The 27,635-nt window shown below is 35.8% G+C and overlaps 1 protein-coding gene across 1 annotated transcript; it reads left to right on the top strand.

Annotated features, from left to right (window-relative positions):
• The first annotated feature begins 8,492 nt into the window (after positions 1-8,492).
• NMBR (neuromedin B receptor) lies at positions 8,493-16,749 on the top strand. Its single transcript, XM_040238580.1, has 3 exons — positions 8,493-8,914; positions 13,962-14,310; positions 16,348-16,749. Exons 1-3 carry the CDS (start codon positions 8,493-8,495, stop codon positions 16,747-16,749), a joined length of 1,173 nt encoding a protein of 390 aa, XP_040094514.1.
• Positions 16,750-27,635: the final 10,886 nt, after the last annotated feature.

Here is a 27,635-nt window from a genome sequence, read left to right as displayed (position 1 = left end):
GAGGTCAGGTGGTCTGGTATTCTCTTGTATATATACTTAGGAGCAGAATTGCTGGGTAATATGGTAATTTGTGTAATCTTTTGAAGAAGAGTCAGACTGTTTTCCACAGTGAATGCACCATTTTTCATTTCTCTAAGGATTTGAATTTCTCCACATCTTTGTCAACACTTGATTTCGTCTTTAGTTTTTAAATTGTATTTTATTCTTTGCTGCATCACTCAGCTTGTGGGATATTAATTCACAGACCAGTGGTTGAACCCGGACCCTCAGCAGTGGGAGCACAGAGTCCTAGCCACTGGACCACCAGGGCTTCCTGATGTCTTTATTTTTTAATCATAGTGATCCTAGTGAGTTTTTCATCATGGTTTTATGTGCATTTTGCTGATGATTAATGATGTTGAGCATCCTTTCATGTGCTGATCGGTCAATTATATATCTTCTTTAGAGAAATGTCTCTTCAGATCCTTTGTGCATTTCTAAATTGAGCTATTTACCCTTTTATGATTGAATTATAATGGCTCTTTATATTTTTAAGGTACAAGTCCCTTTTGAAATATATGGTTTATAAATTCCATTGTGTGTATCATCTCACCACTTTCTTGATCATGTTCTGCAAAGTACCAAGGTGATGATCCTCTTTCATACCTGACTTTGTTAATTTTTTTTTCTTTTTTCTTGGTCAATCTAACTAAAGGTTTTTCAGTTTTATCTCTTTGAAGAACAACTTTTAAAAAATTGAGGTAACATTGGTTTATAACATTACATAAGGGTGATTTTAAATTTGGTTTAGTACTGCCATTTTATCTTTTTATATGATTGTAATGTATTTCTTTTGTCTCTTTTTCCTTCCATTTTTGGCCTGTCATTTTAATTTGGTGGTTTTCTGTTTCCTGTTTTTATGTTTTGTGTCTTTGCTCTAGATTTGTGTTTTGTGGTTATTGTGAATTTTGTGTAAAGTGTCTTGTAGATAACATAGTCCTTTTTCTGCCAATAATACCTTATCTTCATCTTCCTATGTGGGTTCCATCCTTTTCCTCTTCCCCATTTTTGTGGTCTTAAATTATCCCTTTTTATGTTGTGAGTTTGTTACCAAACTGAAGTAATTATAGTTACTTTTACTGCTTTTTTCCCCTTTAACCTTTGTACTACAATTAAGTTTTAAACAACCTATTCTGATATAGAGTATTACCATATGTCTCTCTCATCTTACTCAAAGTTTTGTGTCCTTTTTTCCCTTTCCATTTCAGATAGAAGAGCTTCCTTCATTATTTCCTGCAAAGGAGATCTATTAATAGCATTGATGAACTCTCTCAGCTTTTGTTCCTCTAGGAACCCCTTTATTTCTCCTTCATATCTGAAGTATAACTTTGCTGTGTATTCTTGGCTGAGAGTTTTTTTTTTTTTCTCTTCCAATACTTTGAGTGTATCATTCCAAAGTCTCTCCTGATCTGCAGAGATTCTGCTGAAAAAATTCTGCTGATAGCCTAATGGAGGTTCCTCATGTTCTTTTTTTCCCTGACAGCTTTTAAAATTATTTCTTTGTCATTAACTTTTGAGAGCTTTAATATAATGTGTCTTGATAAAGACATTTCTGATTTTAGGCAATTAGATGTTCTCTTAGTTTCATGGACTTGTACCTCCATTTTCTTCCCCAGGTTTAGGAAGTTCTCTGCTATTATTTCTTTACATAAGCTCTCTGCTCTCTCCTCTTTTCTCCTTCTAGGATACCCATTGTTTTAACTGCCCTTCCTAATGAAGTCAGATAGTTGTCACAGAATTTCTTCATCTTTTAACATCTTAATTCTATCTCTTCTACTTTATCATTTCTAGATTTCTTTCTTCGAACTCACGAATATTCTCTAACATATGGTCTCTCTTTCCAGTGCATTCTAATGTTTCATCTCATTTATTGAGTTCTTCAACTCTGGAATTTCTGTTTGGTTTGCTTTTAGAATTTTAATCTCTTTAATAAAGTATTCCTCGTATTCATTAACTTTATTCCTGGGTTTACTGAACATCTGAGCTTTCTTGCAGCTTATTGAGTTTGTTCATGGTGGCTGTCTTGAATTCTTTATCAGTTAGATCATAATAGTCTGTGACTTTAAATCTAGTTTCTGAAGAATTGTCTTTTTTTGTGTGACTGTCATGTTACCACAGTTCTTCATGGCACTTAATAATCTCTTCCTCTTCTGGGGCAAGAGGGAGCCCTGTGTTCTTGGCTGCACCCACTTGGAGAGGAGCAATGTCATTCTGAGCTTAGTGTGGGGATAGAAAAAGAGGATTGAGTCTCAAATGTCAGTTTGGATGTTTTCACTGATTTAATAGATAATATTGAATGATATTTCTTTAGTTTCTGTAGTGTCTTGAAAAATTTCTGGAGACATTAGGTGATTATTTATGTTTATTTATAATTTTTACCAATTACAGGGGTTTCACAGGGCGAATGTCTGTGGTGTCATTCCAGACATAGTCCTCCCATCCTGGGCTACTTCAGCTTCTATTTGTAATAATATATATAAAATCCCTGTTTGATTTGGAGCACAAGCTTCTTCCCACTGTTTTGTTCACTCACATTTAACAGTTCTTCCCTTTGGAAGAGATTTAGTTAAAGCTTTACCAGACTGAGAAGCTTGTTATCATTTGCCTTCTCCCTAAAATAAGATATCATGGGGCTGAATATTTTTGCAAGAAGCTTTTATCCTTTGAACATCTCTTTGCATTAAAGGTGAATTCTGTTTGTGCTGATTTCTCTATGACTAGTCTCATTTCCTGTAATAGTGTCTTTGACAGGATAGTCCAGTTTTGTTTTATCTCCCATAGATGTCATATCATTGTATGCTAACTGCCTGAGTGAAAGTAGGAAACACATTTACCCAGAAATGTAGACAAGACAAACTCATGTGGTAGTGATTACCCCCAACTATACTTTTATTTGTGTGTGCCTGTAGGTCTCCCATAGGCCACCATGGTTACAGGTGATGTGGTCTCCAGTATTTGAGCCCTTTTGCATTCCTCATAGATTCATCTGCTTTAATAATCTTAGATCTGAGCCCTTTTGAATTCCTCATGGATTCATCTGCTTTAATAATCTTAGATCTGGTACAGATTTTGTCAGATTTATACCTAAGTATTTTATTTTGGGGGGTGCTAGTGTAAATGGAATTTTAATTTTTATTTAAAATTCCACTTGTTTATTGCTGGTATATAAACAATAAATTGACATATATTAACCTTGTATTCTGCAACCTTGCTGTAATCACTTATTATTAATAGTTCCAGGAGCTGTTTTTTGTTGTTGAATTTTTGGATTTTCTACATAGAAAATCATGCCATTCTGTAACGTGGACTGTTTTATTTCTTAAATAAATAAATAAATACATTTATTTATTTTAATTGGAGGCTAATTACTTTACAATATTGTATTGGTTTTGCCATACATCAACATGAATCCACGGGTGTACACGTGTTCCCCATCCTGAACCCCTCTCCCACCTCCCTCCCCATACCATCCCTCTGGATCATCCCGGTGCACCAGCCCCAAGCATCCTGTATCCTGCATTGAACCTGGACTGGTGATTCATTTCTTATATGATATTATACATTTTTCAATGCCACTCTCCCAAATCATCCCACCTTCTCCCTCTCTCACAGAGTCCAAAAGACTGTTCTATACATCTGTGTCTCTTTTGCTGTCTCGCATACAGGGTTATCGTTACCATCTTTCTAAATTCCATATATATGCGTTAGTATACTGTATTGGTGTTTTTCTTTCTGGCTTACTTCACTCCGTATAATAGGCTTCCGTTTCATCCACCTCATTAGAACTGATTCAAATGTATTCTTTTTAATGGCTGAGTAATACTCCATTGTGTATATGTACCACAGCTTTCTTATCCATTCATCTGCCGATGGACATCTAGGTTGCTTCCATGTCCTGGCTATTATAAACAGTGCTGTGATGAGCAATGGGGTACACGTGTCTCTATTGCAGTCCTAGAACTTGTAGTACAATGTTGAATAAAAGTGATGAAGGAGGACATCCTTTCCTTGTTCCTGACCTTAGTGGGAAAACTTCTAGTCTTCAATCTTGGTAGAATTTTCTTCATGTTTCTTCTACCTGGGATTCTTCAATTTTGAAAGATTTGGGGCTGTTATTGCTTCAACTATTTAGAAACCTTTTCCTTTGTTTCCTGTCCTTTGGTAACCTAATTACAGAAATCACTGAAATTTTCCCAGAGTGCTCTGATACTTTATTCATTTTTTTCTGTCTTTTTCTCTCAGTACTATATTATTTGATCAGCTGTTAATCCTATAAAGCTTTCCATCACAAATGTTGCTTTTTCTTTTACATAAATTCCTTATATGTATTTTTATACTCCATGTCTCTCCTTACATTTTAGTTTCCCTATTCATCCTCAAACTCACTAAATAAGGTTTTACTAACATTTTAAATATTCTTATCTACTTGTATGTTGTCTTTGCTATCATTGGCGTAGTTTCAGTTGACTGATTTGTCCTTACTTTTGGTTGTGATTTCTAACTTATTTGCATGAGTTTGAAACAGCAAGAAATGTTTATATATAGTTCTGAACAGTATTTGTTCAACTTAAGGCAATGAAATGTGTAATATATACATTTTAAAAACATTGAAAGTGTCAGTATTAAAAATACACCCTTCAGTTATATAGAAATCACATTTTTCCCGGCAATTTTATTCTCTGGGAACAATGCAATACAATAGACTTTGAAGTCAAATATAATAAACTTCAAAATAGTTTTGAAAAAAACTTCAATATAGTTTTACTAGTGTACTTATGAAATTAAGCAAGTTATTTTGTCTGTGTGAATTTTGACTGTTTCATATGTAAAATTAAGATTCAAAATTTATACACATTAAATTAGATATGATGCTGAAGAACCCAATGATTTCAATAAAAACGTTTGTCCTTTCAGTATTATTTATCTCTGATGATATTGATTCTATACAAACGAGGCAACACTCATGTACCTATATGTAACTTGTGATGTATTAAAATAGTTCATACATAATATAATAAATTTGTAACATATTTTAATAAAATATCAGGATGGTCATCATTATTTACACATTTATTATACTCTTTACTTCCAAACCCAAGCCTTTGAGTAAATGCATAAGGATTCATTTGAATGGAAAAGATCAATAATTCAGATGCCTTATTTCTGCAATTCTAGGCAATTGGCTATTTTTTAATCCAGTTTTAGACTAGACATTTTTCTTGTCTAAATCATTAATATTGTCCAAATACAACCAGAAGAGAATAAAACTATGCATAGAGCAATTTAAACTACAATATATTTTCATATAAAATAAGCTAAGATGGATAGTTGCAATTTGAAAGGCTGAGAGATTTCAGAGTTTAGACGATTGGTTTTAGTTAACTTATTTTGCATAATGAGATTGGATGCTAAGTAAAAACTTAAATAACAAGATAAAATTCCTAGAGACATTTTCAACTTACATGTAATATCAGTTGCTTTGCTATCTATGATATATAAAGTTCATTAACACATATTTGAATGTATTATACAAACATTCTATTTAGCTAACTTCAATAACAGACTGTTTTAAGTAATGGAATCCAAGAAGAGTATAATTAGGACTTGTAACTGAGTTAGAAAACCATAAAATTGATTATAATGCAAATGTTTACCTTGTCTAATTAAACTGTGATAATTAAATGCTATTCTTGGTCAGTAATATCTGAAAAAATTACTTAAATTTTACAAATGGCTTGGCACATTTCATCACATTAGATCATTATAGGCAGTGCTTGACCAACTTTCTTGTTATCATACAATTTTATCCTTTAATCAAGAACTAGCCAAATGTTTATTTCCTAATGTGGAACGTGTTACGTAGTTAACTTCAGAACTGTGCCACTTCTGAGAGGTTTACATTAGACTTAAATGGTGTGAATTTGGAAAGTTATTTTGTTCTTAGTGACATTCTATTTAAAACACTGTATCAGTATCAGATATATATTGAGTATATACATAGGGGTGAAATTGCTCATAGACATGCAAAAGAAGAAAACCTTGGAATTCACTTTGAAAAATTGTTACTTTCTGCTCAAGTAGAACATTCTTAATCACTGTGACCTAGCAAATCCACATCTGGAATTCAAATGTGCACCAGAAAACAGGCACAAGAATATTTTCAGAAACATTATTCAAGTTAGCTAAAGCTAGAAAGAACCCAAACGTCAAGCAACATTAGAAGGGATATCCAAACAATGGTATATTTATACTAGAATACTATACAGCAATGAAAACTGCTATACACAAAAGCATGGGTGGACCTCACAGATATAATGTTGAGTAAAATAAGCTGGCTCAGAGTAAGTAGGTGAAGGTCACTCAGTTGTGTCTGACCCTGGGACCCTGTGGACTCTCTGTGATCCCAGAGGAGCCTGCTGGTGTCCTCTGTCCATGGAATTCTCCAGGCAAGAATACTGGAGTGGGTTGCCATGCCCTCTAGGGGATGTTCCCTCCCCAGGGATCAAACCCAGGCCTCCTGCATTACAAGCAGATTCTTTACTATCTGAGCCACTAGGGAAGCCCAAGAATACCGGAGGGGGTAGCCTATCACTTCTCCAGGGGATCTTCCTGACCCAGGAATCAAACTGGGATCTCCTGCATTGCAGGCAGGTTCTTTACCAGCTGAGCTACCAGGGAAGCCCAAAGAAGTGTTTAACACATGGTTAGACATTTTATAATTCCACTTATATGATGCTCAAAAATAGGTAAACTTGTTTCAGATGATAAAAGACAGAACAGCAGTGGTTACATTGGGGGATAGTGGTTAGATTGTAGGTTCTGAATGGTGTATATCTGATCTGTACATTTAAGAATTGTGTACCTTCAGTTCAGTTGAGTTCAGTCACTCAGTCGTGTCTGACTCTTTGCAAACCCATGAGTCGCAGCACGCCAGGCCTCCCTGTCCATCACCAACTCCCGGACTTCACTCAGATTCACGTCCATCGAGTCAGTGATGCCATCCAGCCATCTCATCCTCTGTCGTCCCCTTCTCCTCCTGCCCCAATCCCTCCCAGCATCAAGGTCTTTTCCAATGAGTCAACTCTTTGCATGAGGTGGCCAAAGTACTGGAGTTTCAGCTTTAGCATCATTCCTTCCAAAGAACACCCAGGACTGATCTCCTTTAGAATGGACTGGTTGGATCTCCTTGCAGTCCAAGGGAATCTCAAGAGTCTTCTCCAACACCACAGTCCAAAAGCATCAATTCTTCAGTGCTCAGCTTTCTTCACAGTCCAACTCTCCCATCCATACATGACCACTGGAAAAACCATAGCCTTGACTAGACAGACCTTTGTTGGCAATGTCTCTGCTTTTGGATATGCTATCTAGGTTGGTCATAACTTTCCTTCCAAGGAGTAAGCATCTTAATTTTATGGCTGTAGTCACCATCTGTGGTGATTTTGTAGCCCCAAAAAATAAAGTCTGACACTGTTTCCACTTTTTCCCCATCTATTTCCCATGAAGCGATGGGACCAGATGCTGTGATCTTAGTTTTCTTAATGTTGAGCTTTAAGCCAACTTTTTCACTCTCCTCTTTCACTTTCATCAAGAGGCTCTTTAGTTCCTCTTCACTTTCTGCCCTAAGGGTGGTGTCATCTTATTTCAATGAAATGTAAGTTAAAGAAACAATATGCTGACTATAGGAAAGAGTTTCTATCTTTGGAGTGAGAAAAGTGGGTCAAGGAAGAAAAGTAGTAAGGAATACCATTCATTTACTTCCTCCTTTGTCACTCCTTTTCTTTCCTAAATTCAGTGTGAGAGGATCAGGGACTCACCAGCTCAGCCCCCAAATCTTCAGAGGTTCACAAACTTCTGTCTGGGGGCGCTTCCTGCTTGGAGGCGGGTAAGGATGGATCTATAGAGGGAGGTCCCGCTAGAGAAAGGACTCGGAGCCCCTCCAATCCCACACAACGCTGCAGGAACTGCAGGAACAAGAGCAAAGCTGTGGGACCAGCAAAGTGCTAACCGCCCCACTGCTAGTTCCTAGCGTTTCAGCGGCTGGACAGCGACAGGATGACTTCCTGCCTTCCCCGCGAAAAGTCTGACAGGTACTTCAATTAATTCCAGAGCGATTACTCTTTATTCACAAAAGGGTTATTCTCCGCTAGCTAGAAGCGAGGACAATCCATTGAGGACTGGAACAAAGACTCAACTGCTTTGCTTTGGTTTTTTTTTTTCCCTTTCAATTCGGAGCCAGCAGGAGCCAACGCGCCCCTTCTAAAAGTGAAGGGCTGGATCCTGCGGACACTTCTCACCCTTGGGTCTTCTTAGGGGACCAGGCGGTGTGACCCGATCCTCGCGGGCGGGAAGCTTGTCCTGGCGAGAGGGAAATCCATTCAGCCTAAGAGTGAGTTGCACTCTTCTGGGCACCTGGCCGCACGGAAACTCCAGCGAACTCTCCTGGAAAAGAGACCATGCCACCCGAGTCTCTTTCCAACCTCTCCCAGCCCGCGGGCGGGAATCGGAGCGGTTTCGTTCCCGGGATGTCGGAAAGGGATTTCCTACCCGCCCCGGACCGGACCACTGCGGAGTTGGTGATCCGCTGTGTGATCCCGTCCCTCTACCTGCTCATCATCACAGTGGGCTTGCTGGGCAACATTATGTTGGTGAAGGTCTTCATCACCAACAGCGCCATGAGGAGCGTCCCCAACATCTTCATCTCTAACCTGGCCGCTGGGGACGTGCTGCTGCTGCTCACCTGCGTCCCGGTGGATGCCTCGCGCTACTTCTTCGACGAGTGGATGTTCGGGAAGGTGGGCTGCAAACTCATCCCGGTCATCCAGCTCACCTCCGTGGGGGTGTCCGTGTTCACTCTCACTGCCCTCAGTGCCGACAGGTAAGGGCAGAGGCCGCGGCCGTGGAGAGGGGCAGAAGGGTACCCGGGCAAGGAAGGGTAAGGGAAGGGCAGGGAGGAAGAGGGGAGACAAGGAGAGAGACTCTATCAGAGAATTAGAGTAAAAGGAGTTAAAATGGACAGAGATGTGAAGCTTGAAAAAAAATAAGAAAATCATTATTTTAAAAATATTTGCATTAGTTTAAAATTGCACATCCTAGCCTTTCCCTTCCACACTTTTTTGTTGTTCAGTGGCTAAGTCGTGTGTGAGTCTTTGCAACCCATGAACTGCAGCTCCGCCAGGCTTCCCTGTCCTTCACTATCTCCCTGAGTTTTCTCAAACTCATGTCCACTGAGTCACACACACTCTGGGGATCTTCATTATCCATTTCATAGAAAAGCTATAGAATAGATGTGCGACAATCTTGTAGAAGCTTTTGGTGTGTCCCTAAAAAATTAGAGGTGCACTTTTCTTATTCAGTAGTTTAATAACCTGATAGGTAAGACTGTCTGCCTTAATACTAGGAAAGTGTTTGATTTTGATTTTTTTTTTCCAAAATGAGGAGAAGACTTATTTCACTAACTAAATACTGCTATTTATTTGAAGCAAAAACATCTAGAATAGTACATGTTCTTCAGACATGACTTTATATATTCTTCTAGTTTTATTACCTGAAGTCCAGTGATATGATCCCCCCCCACTAACAGGTAAGATACTAAGTTTCAGTATCTTAAAACAGTGCTGAAAAATGCATCTTTGATATAAAATCTTCTTTCCATATATTTCAAGAGTGGGAAATGTCTATTATTCTACCTTATGGATCAACTAGTTCAACTGTGTTATTTTTCAGATGAGGATATTGAAGCCCAGGCAGGCCTGGGAGGAGAATCCAGTCCTGTTGACTCTTGGTCTAGTACCCTTTCCCAGACTCTCTACAATCATGATTTGGGGAATTTAAGCAGGAGGAATATCTGGATGGGTGTGGGGAGAAATGTGTAATTAGACATCATTGCATGGAACCCTGGTCAAATTTCCTTAGGAGTGGGTTGTTGACTTAAACTGTTTAGATAAACAATTTAACTTGAATGATTAAGGTGGTGTTCATGATCCTTCACTTTAATTTACATATTAAATTATTAATGAAAAATGAGTCCATCTAAATTTCTTGGCATTTGTAATAATACCTTTACATCACTTTGGCATTGAGAAGTTAATCTTCATTGATGAAAAGACAATATTCAATAGAAAGTTGAGAGCCATTGTCTTGTAAACCAAATACTACTGACCTTTTAGTTTGTGTAAGGTATTCTTTCTAAAACCACATTCCTATAAAGATGGGTGACTTTGAGTAAGTTATGCATCTCATTTTGTTTCTATGACCATTTCTATTCAGTATTATCTTTTAAAACACTTTTTTTGTATATCAGAAGTAAAATGTGACGTTTTAGTTTAGTTGCCCTTCTTCATGAAATCCATTTTAATTAGAATGTGAAAAAAATTCTACTTAGTAATTAGAATAAAACTTAACGAAGAGTTATCATTATAATAGTTACTCTCTTTATGCTTTCATTTTTAAAAGTGATATCAGTAGCAAGACCTAGGGCTTGAGTTTATTTCATTCTACTTTTCTCGATCTACTGTCTTGGAGATTGGTAAACTGGCTCTGACAAAGGAAAGAGAAAATGCTATTCTTTACATATTTACTGACTTTTTTCAGTTTACATGTATCACATACTTTGTAAACATAGTGTGAGTACTTTAATAACAGCATAAAGTTGGTTGCCTCTTCTGTGTGTTCCAGAGCCTACTCTTGCTTCTCAGTGTGCATTTTGAAAATTTAAATCAAGGAACTGGAATTACTAGCGGTGAAATTACATAGTACATTCCAATATACACTTCAAATGGTTTGGAAACACTTTGTTATATGTTTACACTTCTATTTTTCTCCCAGAACATAGTAATCAAGTGTTGATTAGTAATTAACCTCATACTTCATCTCACTGAACATTTTAATTTCTTATGGATTTGGAGATAGGTGTAAGATTAATTGCCCTTAGTACTGTGCTAACTGTTTTTTTTGTGTCTGTGTTTCTTATCCTCACAACGCTATGAAATAGGCACTGTAATTATTACCACTTTAAAGAGAAGAAAATTAAGATTTGAAATTAAGCAACATTTCCACAATCTCACAGTGATGGAACCACTGTCTGAACCCAATTCAAAACCTGGACTCTCCACCATTAAGATGCATTTTTACTTTCCCTGGTATAAGAAATTCTTAATGGCTTTTCCTATTTAATGGCAGACTGAAAAGTTAAGTTTAAAACATCATCATAATAGAGCAATATTTGTTTAGCCATAATAATACTGCACTGACTATCTTGTAAAAATGTAATATATCTTACTAAATCAGGAAGTTAGGAATGAGAAGAATAAAGGTGGCATAAGAAAGCAAATCTTTAAATATCATAACAGGATGTCAAGAGCTAATGTCTGTAATATTTAATTCAAGAGACAATGGCAGAAGAACATTTCTTGGATGTAAGGAGGTAATTTGAAATTTGTTTTAACTCAGGAGTGGGACCAGATATAGAATGAGAGACTTCTGCTTTGTAGCACTCAGTGCTCTCTGATTTGAAACACAAACCAACCTATTTGAATGTATTCATCTGATAAAGTTTAGAAAAGAAGATACATTAGCTCATTCTAGTTACTGATTGTAATTCTTTCAGTTTTGGAAGAACATTCAGTTAATCAGAATAGGAGAAAGAAACTCATGTCTGTTGAGTTCTGCCACGTGCAAAGTCTGTATGTGTTTGCAACTTCATTAAATTTGGAGTGGAAGCTGCTTGTTGTTGCTTTGCTTTCATTTCTGTATATTTCATGGGAAGACCCTCTAGATGAAAATGTGAACTGCCACTTTCCTGTTGAGTGTCTGGAAATGACATCTGGTGCAAATCAGGAAGGAGAAAGACTATTTTATTGAGGTTGGGAGCTGCTCCTCTCCTATGGGCAATGGGATGAATTCTTAAAGAACCTCAGAGGGAGACTTTATCTGCTTGTTTTGTAGTTTAAACTCTTCTGAATTTTTGAAATATAAGACTAACTCAAACATAAATAAAGAGAAGGCATAGGATCATGGCATGGTAACTAACTGCTAGGTGCCAGGCATTGTAATAGGTACTCTGTACAGTTTTTCTAATCACAAAACTTTGAGGGAGATGGTTTTATCCCCACCTTACAGATGCAGAAAAAGATCTTAAGTGATATTCTAAAAGATATCAGAGATGAAATAACAGTGCTAATTTGTTTGACTAAAATCACTTCTTTTCTGTATCTTGTTAACCTCCTAGGTATATGGGTAACCTGAAATGCTTTTAAAGATAGATATAAGTGATTTGAGATTTACATATGATTTTGTTTTGTTTGCATTATTATTAACTTACTTAATAGTCATGTGCAATTGAATGAGGTATAGAAGACTTGGATTATTTAAGCTATTGTGTCTGGGAGTGTGGTTCATTTACTACTATGATGGTGTTAGGTGGGAGAAGACTTCATGAGGTCTCGACATTAACGAAATTTCAGCTATGAAGACAGAATGCTATTCCATTTCCAGTTCTTTCTGTCCTTGTGACTAAATTAAGGAGAAAATCCCCATCTAAATTCTTCTCTAAGGTTTCTCAGTGTCCTTAGGGGAAAAAAGACATAGGAGACTCAACCTCAGAAGCTCTAGAAAAGTATTCAGGTAAATTTTAATAATACTATTTTGTGAACATTTTATATTTTATGATTATGTGTTATAGTAATTGCAGTAGTAATTGGAAATAAAAGTATTTAATTAAAATTATTCAATATATGATAATACTTGCAGTATGTGTAGATGCAGAAAATACAGGTGAAGGATGGAAGCAAATTATTGAAGTTTGGGAAATGACAATTAAAAAATTTTTTCTCATCTTTTCTGTGCTCATAAGCAGTGGAATGACTTGTGGACAGAGAGACACCAGGGTTCTTAGTTATTCCACACGCTACATAACAGCTTGGGGTGTTGGCACCTCTCTCTTTTTAAAAAAACTTAAAAATTTGATTTTGTATTGGAGTATAGCTAATTAACAATGTTGTGATAATTTCAGGTGAACAGCAAAGGGACTCAGCCATACATATACATGTATCCATTCTCCCCCAAATCCCCCTCCCATCCAGGCTGCCGCATAACATTGAGTAGAGTCCCCTATGCTATACAGTCAGTCCTTGTTGGTTATCCATTTTAAATAGAGTGGTATGTACATGTCAGTTCCTATCCTTCCTCCCATCCTTAATCCTGGAAACCACAATTCTTTTTTTTTTTCCATTACTAAGTGTAAAAAAAATTTTTTTTCATTCTGTAAGTCTATGTTTATTTCTGTTTCATAAATAAGTTTATTTGTATTATTTTTTAAAGATTCTTTATAAAAGGGAGGTCATATGCTATTTCTCCTTCTCTGTCTGACTTTGTTAACTCAGTGTGACAATCTCTAGGTCCATCCGTGTTGCTGCAAGTGGCATTAGTTCACTCTTTTTAATGGCTGAGTAGTATTCCATTGCGGAGAAAGCAATGGCACCCCACTCCAGTACTCTTGCCTGGAAAATCCCATGGATGGAGGAGCCTGGTGGGCTGCAGTCCATGGGGTCGCTGAGTCGGACACGACTGAGCTACTTCTCTTTCACTTTTCACTTTCATGCATTGGAGAAGGAAATGGCAACCCACTCCAGAGTTCTTGCCTGGAGAATCCCAGGGACGGGGGAGCCTGGCAGGCTGCCATATATGGGGTCGCACAGAATCGGACATGACTGAAGCGACTTAGCAGCAGTAGGAGCAGCAGTATTCCATTGTGTATCTGTACCATATCTTCTTTATCCATTCTTCTGCTGATGGACATCTAGATTGCTTCCGTGTCTTGGCTATGGTAAACAGGTTGGCATCTTAGTAAAATCTCTCTCTCTTTTCCTTTCTCTTTTTAATTTTTCTTTCTTAAGAGAGTAATTTGAGATGTACTGTCTACCCAGGTACAGAGCCATCGTAAACCCCATGGATATCCAGACATCAGGGGCAGTGCTGTGGACCTGCGTGAAGGCCGTGGGCATCTGGGTGGTCTCCGTGCTGTTGGCTATTCCCGAAGCCATATTTTCCCAAGTGGCACGCGTTGGCAGCTTGGATAACGGCAGCTTCACGGCGTGTATACCCTACCCTCAGATGGATGAATTACATCCAAAGATTCATTCAGTGCTCATCTTCTTGGTCTACTTCCTCATACCACTTGTTATTATTAGTGTTTATTATTATCACATTGCAAAGACCTTAATAAAAAGTGCACATAATCTTCCAGGAGAATACAATGAACATACCAAAAAACAGGTAAGCTCTGTAGGTGTGTATGTTGAGGGCATGCTGGTGAGAAGCAGTCGGTGCTATTTTGAGTTTCTAGCTCATGGGCTTTCAATACCAGGAATGATTAGAACAGTAAGAGGACACTGGGACACACAGTAGCCTGAACTAGAAGGGATGTTGGAGACAGTGGTCTCTATTTTGTGGCCATGTCTTAACAGTCCATGGGGTCACTAAGAGTCAGACACGACTGAGTGACTTCACTTTCTCTTTTCACTTTCATGCATTGGAGAAGGAAATGGCAACCCACTCCACTGTTCTTGCCTGGAGAATCCCTGGGATGGCAGAGCCTGGTGGGCTGCCGTCTATGTGGTCGCACAGAGTCGGACACGACTGAAGCGACTTAGCAGCAGCAGCAGCTTAGCTGTAAAAGTCCACTGAGGTCCAATTTATCTGACACCTGAACGTGCCTGTTAGAATGTCTCTGATGGCTTTTCTTTACGTGCAAATGTTTATGCAAAGAAACATAACAAACCAGAAAAAATTTCACATTTTAAGTATGTGTGTGTGCTAAGTCGCTTCAGCTGTGTCTGACTATTTGCGACCCTATGGACTGGATTGGGAAGATCCCCTTCAGGGGATCAAACCCAGGTCTTCTGCCCTGCAGGCGGATTCTTTACCATCTGAGTCACATTTTGAGTATACATTTATTCAATTATTGTTTCTTCTCCCATTAGCCCACAAGGGATGACAGAAAGTCTGGGGGAAGGTTACATCAGAAAAGGACTAGAACACTGCCCGGGGCCTGGGGGTGAGGCTTGGTTAGAATACCAAAGCAGGAGACTGGGAACAGAGGGCCTCAAAACAAGAGTGAAAGGGAGAAGAGGGTGGGGTGGTGCCAACATCAGACTTGGTCTAATTCAACTCTATAGCTTTTCCAATAAATAAATAGTAAATAAATGTATACTGCAGTGAAATTCTTGCACCTAGGCTCAAACTGCTCTGGAGGCCCATACTTAGTAATATAAGCTTTACATCCACTTCCCTAATTCATCCAACTTGTCTAATTGATGCTACTGGATTATATCCAGAGCGCCACATTCTGCTTCCTGGTCTAGACTCCTTCTCACTTACACTTTTGTTTACCATTCACCACTACTTACTCCCCAGATCTGTTTTAACCCTGAACCTTTCCAGACTTCCCTGGCATATTCTAGTCAATTACCAATAGTTTTAGCTCAGAAAATATCTTGTCTACTATAAATATCTTGGTAAATTATGTCTTCACTTTCATGTTGCCTTATTTAAATATTCAAACAAATTAGACAAATGTGAGCTAAACTTGGGGCTCTAGATGTTAGAAAATGATTTTTAGATTTAAAAAGATCACTGTCTCATATTTGAATTTTGTCTATTTATCACATTCCTGAAGACCTTCCTATAAAACCCTAAACATACTGGGTGAATTTTATGAAAAAAAAATGTTTTTATTTTAAGGGTACATAGTCTAACATAATAATGTTTATAGAAATGACAGTTTTATCAGATGCTTTTGATTTATGAGAGGCTGGAGTTTAAATTAAATTTCAAGTTTTTTTTTTTTTTTCTGTGTGTGTGTGGATAAGATTTTTAAAAAGTCATGCCCTATTTCAATAGATCAAATTTTCTTATTTAAAATACTCTGATTTAAAATTTTTTAAGCTTGAATTTATTCTGTGGTTTTTTAATTCAATGAGTTTAATACAAACAGAAATGATTTATGTTTATAGTGATCGTGATAAGGCTTTAAGCAAAAGGAAAAGTTAAGAAATGTTTAAGATCACAATTTTAACATGAACATAGCCTTTTATAAACTGTCAAACATTTTAAAGTGAAAATAGTGTAATGACCAAAATAAGCTACATCAAATTGTTAAAGTCATTATCTTGGCAAGGAAAATCGTGTTTGTGCTTTTGGATGCATTTGCATGCTATGCTGAGTTTTACATCTTTCGAACACAGTGTATTTTAGAATGTGGCTGCCTCCATTTTCATTTTAATCAGAGGGACTACTTCCTTATATTCGCAGATGGAAACACGGAAACGCCTGGCCAAAATCGTGCTGGTCTTTGTGGGCTGCTTCATCTTCTGTTGGTTTCCAAATCACATCCTCTACATGTACAGGTCTTTCAACTATAACAAGATTGACCCATCTCTAGGCCACATGATTGTCACCTTGGTTGCCCGGGTTCTGAGCTTTTGCAATTCCTGTGTCAATCCATTTGCTCTTTATTTGCTCAGTGAAAGCTTCAGGAGACATTTCAATAGTCAGCTCTGTTGTGGAAGGAGATCCTATGGAGAGAGATCCACCAGCTATCTACTCAGCTCCTCTGCAGTGCGCATGACTTCCCTGAAAAGCAATGCTAAGAACGTGGTGACCAATTCTGTATTACTAAATGGGCACAGTGTGAAGCAGGAAATGGCACTGTGATTTTGTCCATTCAACTCACTACCTGAAAAGAAAGTACTCATATTTCTGTTGAGTAGAACAGAACTGAGCAATTATTTTTCTTAGTAAATCTTAGCTAATTCATTAAAGGTTTTCACAATTGACTCAGAAAAGGCAAAACTAACATTGTTACCATTTTTCTCTGAACAAGACTTTAAATGACATTAAAAATGTATGGATTCCTCACATTAAAAGTGATTCAAAGCGCAACTCTATATTTGTATAAGTCAATATTGCTTCAAGATTGAAGTCATTCCTTGGGCCATCTCTAGGGCATTTATCTTAAATTTGTTTTATTTGGGAGCATGAAATAAATTTCTCTTTTGACTCAATCATCTGATGAGTGTAATATTCAAGCTCCAAATATTTGAAATACAAGTCATTTTTTTCCTGGTGAATTTTATTCATAACTAGTTCATGTATGTATTTGCATTGTTTGAGTAAATTAATAGAAAATTCAAAAGGTGGAACAAATCTTTGTGCAATTAATCATAATTTACAGAAATAATTTATATCTGTAACTTCTAAGCATGTGATTAAAAGGTGTGAAGACATTTGTATTATAGTGAAATAGATATTATCTGAATATGATTTGAATATAAAATAGGCATCATATGTCCCAAATTGTTAAATTATAACTCATAATTTGGCATGGCCATCTTATTGTACATTGCTAAATGTTTGGATATTTGGGTGATTCTGTGCAGCTGTGATGAGGTATAATTCTGGTGAATTCAACCATCCTTTCTTGCAAGAGCCACCAGATGCATGTGTATATAATCTACTTGGATAGTTTAGTCTGCAATAGTATCATAATTATCTCAATAATTTTGGATTAAAATTTCAAAAATGAAACTTAAAGAGGATTCCACAGCCATATGGGAGAGGTAGGATTTAAAACCATACCATGACATACATACTCACTACTCCATCATCTCTTTCTTTCTTTCTCTATTGGCTTTCTTGTATCTCAAATAGCTGCTCTTAACCTGTAGGAAAGTTGGAGAGTCCTTCATCAGAAAAGTGTAAAATATCACAGATAAATTTTATCTCCAGGTATTTTATAAATCTTTCAAGTATCATCCATTAAAATCTAAAGAACCATGGGTCTCAGGGTGAGAATCTTTGGTCAATCAATAACCATTCTTCATGCTAATGATAAGGTGAGGGTAGAAATAAGTATGTATGAAAGATTACAATAAATATGCACATCATATTACATAATATTTTTCTTTTAAACTCTAAATTTTCAGGACCTTACAGTTAAAAGGTGCATATGTCACTTTAGCTTCATATATATATATAGTATATTCACTATATAATAAATATATCATATATTCCTGGGCTTCTCAGGTGGCAGTAGTGGTAAAGAATCCTCCTGGCAGTGCAAGAAGTGCAAAAGATGCAAGAAATGTGGGTTCAATCCTTGGGTCAGGAAGATCCCCTGGAGTAGGAAATGACAGCCCACTGTAGTATATTGCCTGGAAAATTTCATAGGCAGAGGAGCCTGGCAGGGTACAATCCATGGGGCCACAAAGAGTTGGACATGAGTGAGTGACTGAACACACACATACTATATTACTATGTATAAGAATATATATACAATACATTGTATATGTAATTTCATATACACTATAAACTAAAAAGACATACATCTTAACTATAATGATCTAATAATTTAAAGGATAACATTATTAAATAATCTGATATCTGATTTATTTTTCAAGAATGAAAATATATAAAAAGATTTTTATTTTATTGAAAAATTTTAAAATATTTGGTTAAAAATTTTTTTCCTTAATACTACCAATGGGGTAATAATGGTACCACACCACAAGTTTCAATTTTCCTTGTTTTTAAAAAAGAATTTTAATAATAGCCACATATTTGATTACATACTGTTATCAATATTATCAAACTTTTGACTACATTTTAGAATTTTCTCTCTGGTTTCTATTTATATTAATATTGCAACTCAGATTGTTGTTAATGTTGAACCCTGTTTTTAGGAGACATGTTCAATACTTGGAACTCTTTTTGTGAATTAAGCAAGTTGAGGATTATCTGTACAAACTCTTTTGTGAACTTGACTTGCATTCTACTGTTGAGTTATAATTTTAATTCAGTCACTAAACTGTTATGACTTCTCATTTTCAAAAAGTCTCAAGAATTGCATCATTATCTCAAATATTTCCTTTCTTTGGAAGTCACCTGAAAGTTAAAATAGTAGTATATAATCTGTGGTTTATGATCATGCTATATACAGCATGAGAAGTAAATATTAAATATTTACTTTTATTATTTATTTTTCAACTCAAACAAAACTTCATGTCGTACACACACATACATATACTGACACACATGAGATTTGGTTCATATTAAAATTAGAGTTTCAACTTTGCTCTTGATCAGGTTGTATCTATATTTAGCTAATGTGCAGTTATTTTGCTTACATTTTGAAATATTTCTATTTATTTCTAGGAATCTAAAATTTTAATTGTTCTTATTATTAAGTAATGAAGTTAAAGGAATAAGCTTCAAATTTATCTATGAAATAATACAACAGAAGCAAATCTAACTGATTATGCTTATCAGCCAGAAGTAGAACAAAAATTCCAGATTCTAAATCTGTTTTAAAAATGTAGGGTAAAATAGATCTTTAAGGATATACTCAGTTTATTGATTTATATAATTTCATCTAGTAGTACTGTAATTCAAGGAAATATTAGGAAAAAAGCTGTGTCTAATGTGGTAATATCCCCATAATGGAGGGAATTCCTCATCAAATTTCTCTAAATTATTTTTAATGTAGATATAGGCTATGTCTTCTCTGAATCTCCTCTTTAAACCTAGAGAAGTTCAAAATAAATTTAAAAATATAGTATCTTTAAAATTCTTGGGACTAGAGAATGCTCCCCCTTAATTATTTTGTCTGTAAAATGAATTTACAGTGTTGTAATGGTCAAGGTAGATAATGCATGTAAAATATTCATATGGTGCCAAAATATAAGCAAAATAACTGCACATTAGCGAAATATAGATACAACCTGATCAAGAGCAAAGTTGAAACTCTAATTTTAACAGTAAGTGTTTGAGAAATATTTTTATCATCATTTTAAAAGTCATCTTTCCTCTTATAGTGAAATAATAATAAAATGTATTATACATTTACTATGTGGCTGGTCTAATATTATATCCTTTACAGGAAAGCCTCCTGTCAGCTCATAAGGAAAACATTATTCTGATTCCCATTCTATTGGAATTAATAAACAGATTAATTCTATGAAGATTAATAAGCAGATAATTAAAGGAGTGAAGAGATTGTTACTGAATTCTTATCTATCTGACTTTAAATTCGTATAATTTATCTATCATCAACACTGCCAGGAAACTGGAATTCAGGTAATTCATTGAAAGACAGAAGGGATCATGCGAATTTTCTTCCTTAGAATGTAGAGCTTCTCTGTCAATAAAGGGCACAAAAAAGTAGTTCTCTGAGTTTATATCATTCTAGGGTAATGATAAAAGCTTAAATTCTGGTTGTCCATGTGAATACTTTTACAGAAATAAATTTCATATATAAAAATGTGGGATTGTAATTTCTCTCTCCAAGTTTCTTTCTCTATTTTGTACATATTATACATTAAAAAAAGGAGATGATAAATAATAAAAATTAACAGAACATCTTTTGACACTGAACATATATTTTATTGGACTATTTGCTTGTTAGAACATTTCTTAAATGTTTATGATTCTATAGAGGTGTAAAATAGTGGATTTAGAACAAGGACAATTTTCCACTTAATAATATTTTATTACTGTCTTCACTGCAGTCAGGAACTATTTCCATTAAGTTTCTGAGAAATGAAATATTTCAACCATCAGATCTCTCTTAAAATAGGATAAGCATGTGTGTTTCAACTTAAAATAAGTTAACATGTGTGCTTGTTTTCCTTAGACATTTTTCACAAGGAGCATGAGCAAATAACTGTGAGCAAGGTGTGCAAAGTTTTAGTGCAGAAAGCCATTTTTGTAATGTTATAAAAAAATAAAATAGTTCTAAGGGAAGTCTGGTTATAACTGCATCTTTAATGGTTATTGGAGGAAATGTTACTTATGTACTGTGGTTACAGCATTTTACACCGTTTCATTTTCTAAATTATTTTACCAAGTTATTTTAAGAGCTATATTTTTTCCATATGTTGTGTTTTACCAAAATTTCAAGCAGGAAATTTTCTTATACAAAGAAACATGTCTTAATCTGTGGTGAATAATTTGTTACAAGCTGGAATCAAGATTGCCGGGAGAAATATCAATAACCTCAGATATGCAAATGACACCACCCTTATGGCAGAAAGTGAAGAGGAACTAAAAAGCCTCTTGATGAAAGTGAAAGAGAAGAGTGAAAGAGTTGGCTTAAAGCTCAACATTCAGAAAACGAAGATCATGGCATCTGGTCCCATTACTTCATGGGAAATAGATGGGCAAACAGTGGAAACAGTGTCAGACTTTATTTTTTTGGGCTCCAATGCAGATGGTGATTGCAGCCATGAAATTAAAAGACACTTACTCCTTGGAAGAAAAGTTATGACCAACCTAGATAGCATATTCAAAAGCAGAGACATTACTTTGCCAACTAAGGTCCGTCTAGTCAAGGCTATGGTTTTTCCAGTAGTCATGTATAGATGTAAGAGTTGGACTGTGAAGAAGGCTGAGTGCCACAGAATTGATGCTTTTGAACTGTGGTGTTGGAGAAGACTCTTGAGAGTCCCTTGGACTGCAAGGAGATCCAACCAGTCCATTCTGAAGGAGATCAGCCCTGGGATTTCTTTGGAGGGAATGATGCTAAAGCTGAAACTCCAGTACTTTGGCCACCTCATGCGAAGAGTTGACTCACTGGAAAAGATTCTGATGCTAGAAGGGATTGGGGGCAGGAGAAGAAGGGGACGACAGAGGATGAGATGGCTGGATGGCATCACTGACTTGATGGACATGAATCTGAGTGAACTCCGGGAGTTGGTGATGGACAGGGAGGCCTGGCGTGCTGTGATTCATGGGGTCGCAAAGAGTCGAACACGACTGAGCGACTGAACTGAACTGAACTGAACAGCAAAATTTAACCAAGATTTTATTTCTGGGGATGAATTCTTCCCCTGACCAAGAAACAGATAATAATTATCTATTATTCTGCATAGTAGAAGAATAATATAAATGTAACCCACTTAGGAACCTAAAAAGCATTTTACAAAATATTTAGTGGTACTTAACAGAATAATTTGAAATGGAAAACCTTCAATCACTTGAGGTATTTTGACATTGTAGATAATCAAATCTGAGAATCAAACACTGAAATGTTAAATTGTTGTTTGTATATGCTACGAAACTTTAGTTGGTAGACACAAGTCTATGCTTAAAATTTCTAATTTTCTTCTGAATTTTAGAAATGTATCCATTTGTTTTAAGTGTTGGTATTCCGCTGCATTCTTCAAACCAAGAAATGTGAGTCCTCATCAGTATGATCCACTTTTTAAAAACCATTTTACATGTTTATTTATGTGCATGTATAAAAGAAAAATAAACATGGTCTTATAAGGGTCCCAAAGCAGGAGCAAAAAACCCACAACTCATTTTAATACGACTCTGTTGTCTCCATTAGTCTTACTCATTCACCCGAGTTTATGGTTTTCAATCTTCTCTCTGGCAAAGCAGGAAGAGTTTGGTCAAACAATTATTTGGTATCTTGCAGACAGTTAATAAAATTCGATGGGGAATTGAATTTAGTGTAGATTTCTAACTTATTTTAAAAAGATAAATTTATCCAAATAGCAAGTTACCAAGAACTGTATTGTTTCTGCTTACACGGTCAATCAAATAAATCTCTTGGAATCAATAAGGACCATATAAAAGTGCATGCTGAATTTCAGGAGTACTTGATCTGCCTGCATTCATTCTATATTTCAGCATAAACTATAATAAGCTGTCTAGAGTATTTAAAAATTAGAACTTGTTTCTCCTCTCCAGGCACTTTGCCAAGAAGCATATTAATGAAACATATCATTGTTTAAAGAAAATGACTTGGCATACTTCACTGCACAGGACAGGAGAATACATTTTCTTTAGGAGAATTTATTATTAGTGAATGAAATCAAGACATAGAAAATATAGATAAATGTTTGAGCACTTTTACAGCTTTTTGCCTGTGTGTGTGTACTCAGTTTTGTCCAGCTCTTTGCAGCCTCATGGACTGTAGCCCATCAGGCTGTCCATGGAATTTTCCAGGCAAGAATACGGGAGCAGGATGTCATTCCTTCATCCAGCGGATCTTCCCAATCCAGGGATCGAACCCACACTTCCTGCATCTCCTGTGTTGGCAGGCAGATTCATTACCACTTTGACAAGTGGGAAGCCCTTAACACTTTTAGTTCTTCATTATATATTGACCTCAGATTTGGAGTACATATTTACTTCTTTTTAATTAATAAAATATTACTTAATAAATGGAAAGTTACACATCTCAAGACAAAAAATCACTAAGTTCTTGAATTGAGTTCTGCAATCTTAAAACACCGATTTGGTTGTCAAGTAGAGACTTTTCTCTTGAAGTTATCAAATAACTACATCCTTTTCTTTAATAATAGTTCCTTAAATCATTCAAAATCGAAATATCACTGTATATATAGTTTTTCATTAAGGTAATTGCATAAGTTTCAGTTAAAACTAAATATTTTTGAAGAACATTTTATTTCTTCTTTCAGTTCAGTTCAGTCGCTCAGTCGTGTCCGACTCTTTGCGGCCCCATGAACCGCAGCAGGCCAGGCCTCCCTGTCCATCACCAACTCCCAGAGTTCACTCAGACTCACGTCCATTGAGCCCGGTTATGCCATCCAGCCACCTCATCCTCTGTTGTCTCCTCCTCCTGCCCCCAATCCCTCCCAGCATCAGAGTCTTTTCCAATGAGTCAACTCTTAACATGAGGTGGTCAAAGTACTGGAGTTTCTTTTTTACATTATTTCAAAATATCAAATTGGCTATAAAGACACAGAAGAGAAGCCCATTTCACTACCCTCAAGTTTCAGCTCTCTCTTTCTCAGATTTGAATATAAGGAATATTTTTCTTTTGTTAGAAAACAATGAAGGCTTTGAAGCTTACAAAATTGTATCTCTTTCAATTTAATGACATACCATCCTAACCCAGAATTACTTAGGGTATTAGTGTGATTGTTTCCATCAGAATCTGCTCTTTAGATTTCTAAGGTGTGTATAGGACTATTTTCCTAATTTTGAGCTTCTGGCTCAAAGAAGAGAGCTTTTTTCTGCGTTATGTTTTTCATACTGATGGGGGTAGATGAATGCCAACTTGAAGTATTCATTAGAGAAAATAATAGTATAAGTAAAAAAACCTATATTTTTGTTAGAATTTTAAACACATTTAATTTTATAATGTTTACTGTTATTATTAGTTGATATTCTTTCTACTATTTGAAACCTTAAAGAATTAGATGTCATGATAAGCGGTAGTCCTCTTTAAATTTCAATTTATGATTTGGCAACATACAGATTGTGGGAATGTGCAGAATTGGGGAATTAATAGTTCCATTTGATGTATTAGTATGACTGTTCACTGTTATTTTAAAGGAATAATAAATTTAATTCAGGTTGAATTAGAATCAGCTTTAACTCATGTTTTTTTCCTATCTCAGAATCTATGACACAATTGAATAAATAATCTTGGATTTATTTTGATCCTTGTTGTTTTTAGTAATTGAATTTTCACTGAGAGACTAATCAGAAGTCATTAATTGCAATTATTGTATCTTTTTAAGTATGGGTGATTATATTTTGTTCTTTGACTTAATAAATAAGTTAGTGCATGAATACATTTATTTAAAAAATTTTATTGGAGGATAATTGCTTTACAATATTGGGTTGATTTCTGCTGTACAACAACATGAATCAGCCATAAGTGTATATATATATATATCTTCTCCCTCTTGAGCCCCCTTCCCACCCATCCCCCCATTTTTTTCTTGTAATAGCATTAGTTCATAAAGCTCAACTGTGGGAGATGTTATCTAAGACAAAGCACGCAAAAAATATAAAAATTTATAGTTGCTTACAAAGCAGAGGAGATCACGTGTCAGAAACTTGTAACCTATAAGGGTTACAGAGAGATGAAAGGCGAAGTTGATATTTCAGACATAAATACTTTGACTTAAAAAACACTTGGGTTTAATTTCAACTGTATATGCTAATAAAGGAGATAAGAAGTCTTGTCCTCTCAGAATGCTTGCTGAGAGTTTTTGTTTCAAAGTTCAAGATTGAGAAGGCTCTTTTGTTTTAACAGATTAATTGGTTGATGCATCATGATATTTGGTAAGTATGTGAATTACCCTCATGGCTTTCTATTGCATTAACTGTCTTCTGTAATGATTAAAACTATTGTTAGAGAAAGTATTTCTTGGCACATATTCTTCAGAACTGTATAATAAGATTAAATGCACATCAGTATCTCAACCTCTCCTAATCGAAAGACTGAAAAAGTGGTGACAAATGAGTGTCTTACCTCAAATTTTCATAAGGTAATGCATAGCAAAGTGAAAGATGGGTCTGGAATCTTGAACCAAAAATTATTGCACTTGATTAATCTTTAAAGGGTATTTTTCATTCCTTTCTGTATATGTACTTTATGGTTGGATAGCATTCTTCTCATTAGAAACATACAAACCAATGGTATTTCAACAGAGTGCCAAATATCTGGATGGAAAATAAAACATCCATACAGTCACTTACTGTTTCTTATTATTTGGTTTTTAGGTGAATTATATATATGATCATGTCAATCTTTCATCTTATTGCAATATTTTAGTGTTGTTACAGCTTAAACTCTCATAGTAGATCTTAGTGGCTAGGTTAACTAATAAATGATTTCATTAGTATATATTTGCTATGCTTTTTTTAAGTTGAGTTGGTTACCTCAATGTATATGAAATCACTATTTTCTTGATGTTTCTGCCTACCGTTTAATCATGATAAAAGAAAATTTATGCTTTAATAGTTTCTTTACCTAACAAATGAGAATTTTTTTGAGCTCTTAGCAATAAATAATAACCACTGCAAATATTCAGCGAATGCCTCTGTGGCTCTCTTTATTATGTATAGGATGTGGATGACAGTAACAGAACAAGTACAGCAAAAGATTTGCCTTCTTATATATACTTTCTTATGGAAAGGCAGTATTGACTTTTTTTTAGCTAAAAATATTTATAGAATAGACAAAAATCAGAAGTACAACTAATGGGAATTTATTTTCCTAGGTATCAGAGGAAGAGTCAAAATGTTTTATGATCACTTTTATGTATTTCAGAGAGCATTCTCTTGTGTTGATATGGATTATTTAGCTACCTTTAATACACTTCTTTTATGAAGGTTCCAAAAAACCTTAAAAACTTCCCTTGAATGTTGCAGTCAAATCATTTCATAGGATGCCCCACAACTTGTGAAACAAATCAAAGGGATATTGCTTATTACTCTGTAGTGAAGACTCTGAAGAGAAACCTAAGGCTTCAGTTGAACTGGCCCACTAAACTAGAGATGCAGCGGGTAAGGGCTTGATTTGGAAGGGGCTTTCAGCAATTGGTGTGGTAAGGGGATTGTGATTGATGGGGACTCACCATCAATCATTAGTAAGAAAGCAGAGATAGGAATAAATTCTTCTGATAGAACAGGTATGCTAGAGATCAAATATAGGATCATTTGAAGTCCCAAAGCTTATAGAGTCCTGGTCTGAACAGTTTATTTCTTTGGGAGTAAGAAAAGGAAGAGTTCCACAAAGGCTGAGAAAATAAAAGAGAAGAAAAGGGAAGGGATTTTGGTAAGACTCATTTTTAAGTTTTACCTCGGAGACTGATATGCTCCAGAGCAAGTGACATAGGTGCTGGATGGGCCTTGAAGAGGGCAGCGACTCTGGGCAAGACCTGCAAATCACGGTGTCTGCGTGGATCGTTCAAAGGCAACTGAAGATTTATGTGTCTGCAGCTAACTCATCATTCCCAAACTTGGTTTCCAGTTACTTCCACATTTTGGCAAATGTCATGCCTTCTACCCTTGCATACTTAATTCTTTCTCTGCTTCTCCACCTCCCCTCCATCAGCAAACCCTATTGACTATACTTCCAAAATATATCTTAAGTCTTTCATTGTCTCTCCATTTTAACTGTGTCCACATGTTCTAAGCTAACCACCCCCTGCTCCTTGCCTAGATTTTTTTTTTCCCTCCTTTTGATTTTATTCATTACAAGGGTAAACATATCATCATTAAAGAAAACATTTTAGAGACAAAAAATTAGAAAAAAATTAAAACCAGTTGATATTTTTATGGTAGCACCTTTTGCTTTCATTTTACTTAAAATAATGCTTAACTTTCAATAATGCTGAAACTATGCATGCTCAGTCGCTTCAGTTGTGTCCTTGCCTAGATTAATGCAGTAAATCTTCCTGTTTTCACTCTAGTTCAAGTTAAATCCATTCTCCACACTGTAAACAGAAATCATGATTAACTTAAATTACATCATGCCACATGTTTGTTTCCCAATACCTTTAGAATAAAATAAAAACTACTTGCTTACATCATGTAATCTGGCTCCTGAATACCATTTTACAATCACTTCTCACTTAGCTCACTGAATGTCAGTCTCACTGGCCCTCTGTTTTGTTCCTCTAGCACACAGACAGCTTCCCACTTCAATGCCTTTGAACTTGTGCATTGTGACTAGGAGTCTCTTTACACAGATATTCACATGGCTGACTTGTCAGAGAGGTTGTCAGTCATCAAACAATCTATAGAGGCCTCTATTAGATCCTTCCATTCCA

This window comes from Oryx dammah, unplaced genomic scaffold (assembly GCF_014754425.2).
Source record: "Oryx dammah isolate SB20612 unplaced genomic scaffold, SCBI_Odam_1.1 HiC_scaffold_4, whole genome shotgun sequence".
Taxonomy (NCBI): domain Eukaryota; kingdom Metazoa; phylum Chordata; class Mammalia; order Artiodactyla; family Bovidae; genus Oryx; species Oryx dammah.
The sequence above is the reverse complement of the archived record's forward strand: the minus strand, read 5'-3'. Positions and strand labels throughout refer to the sequence as shown.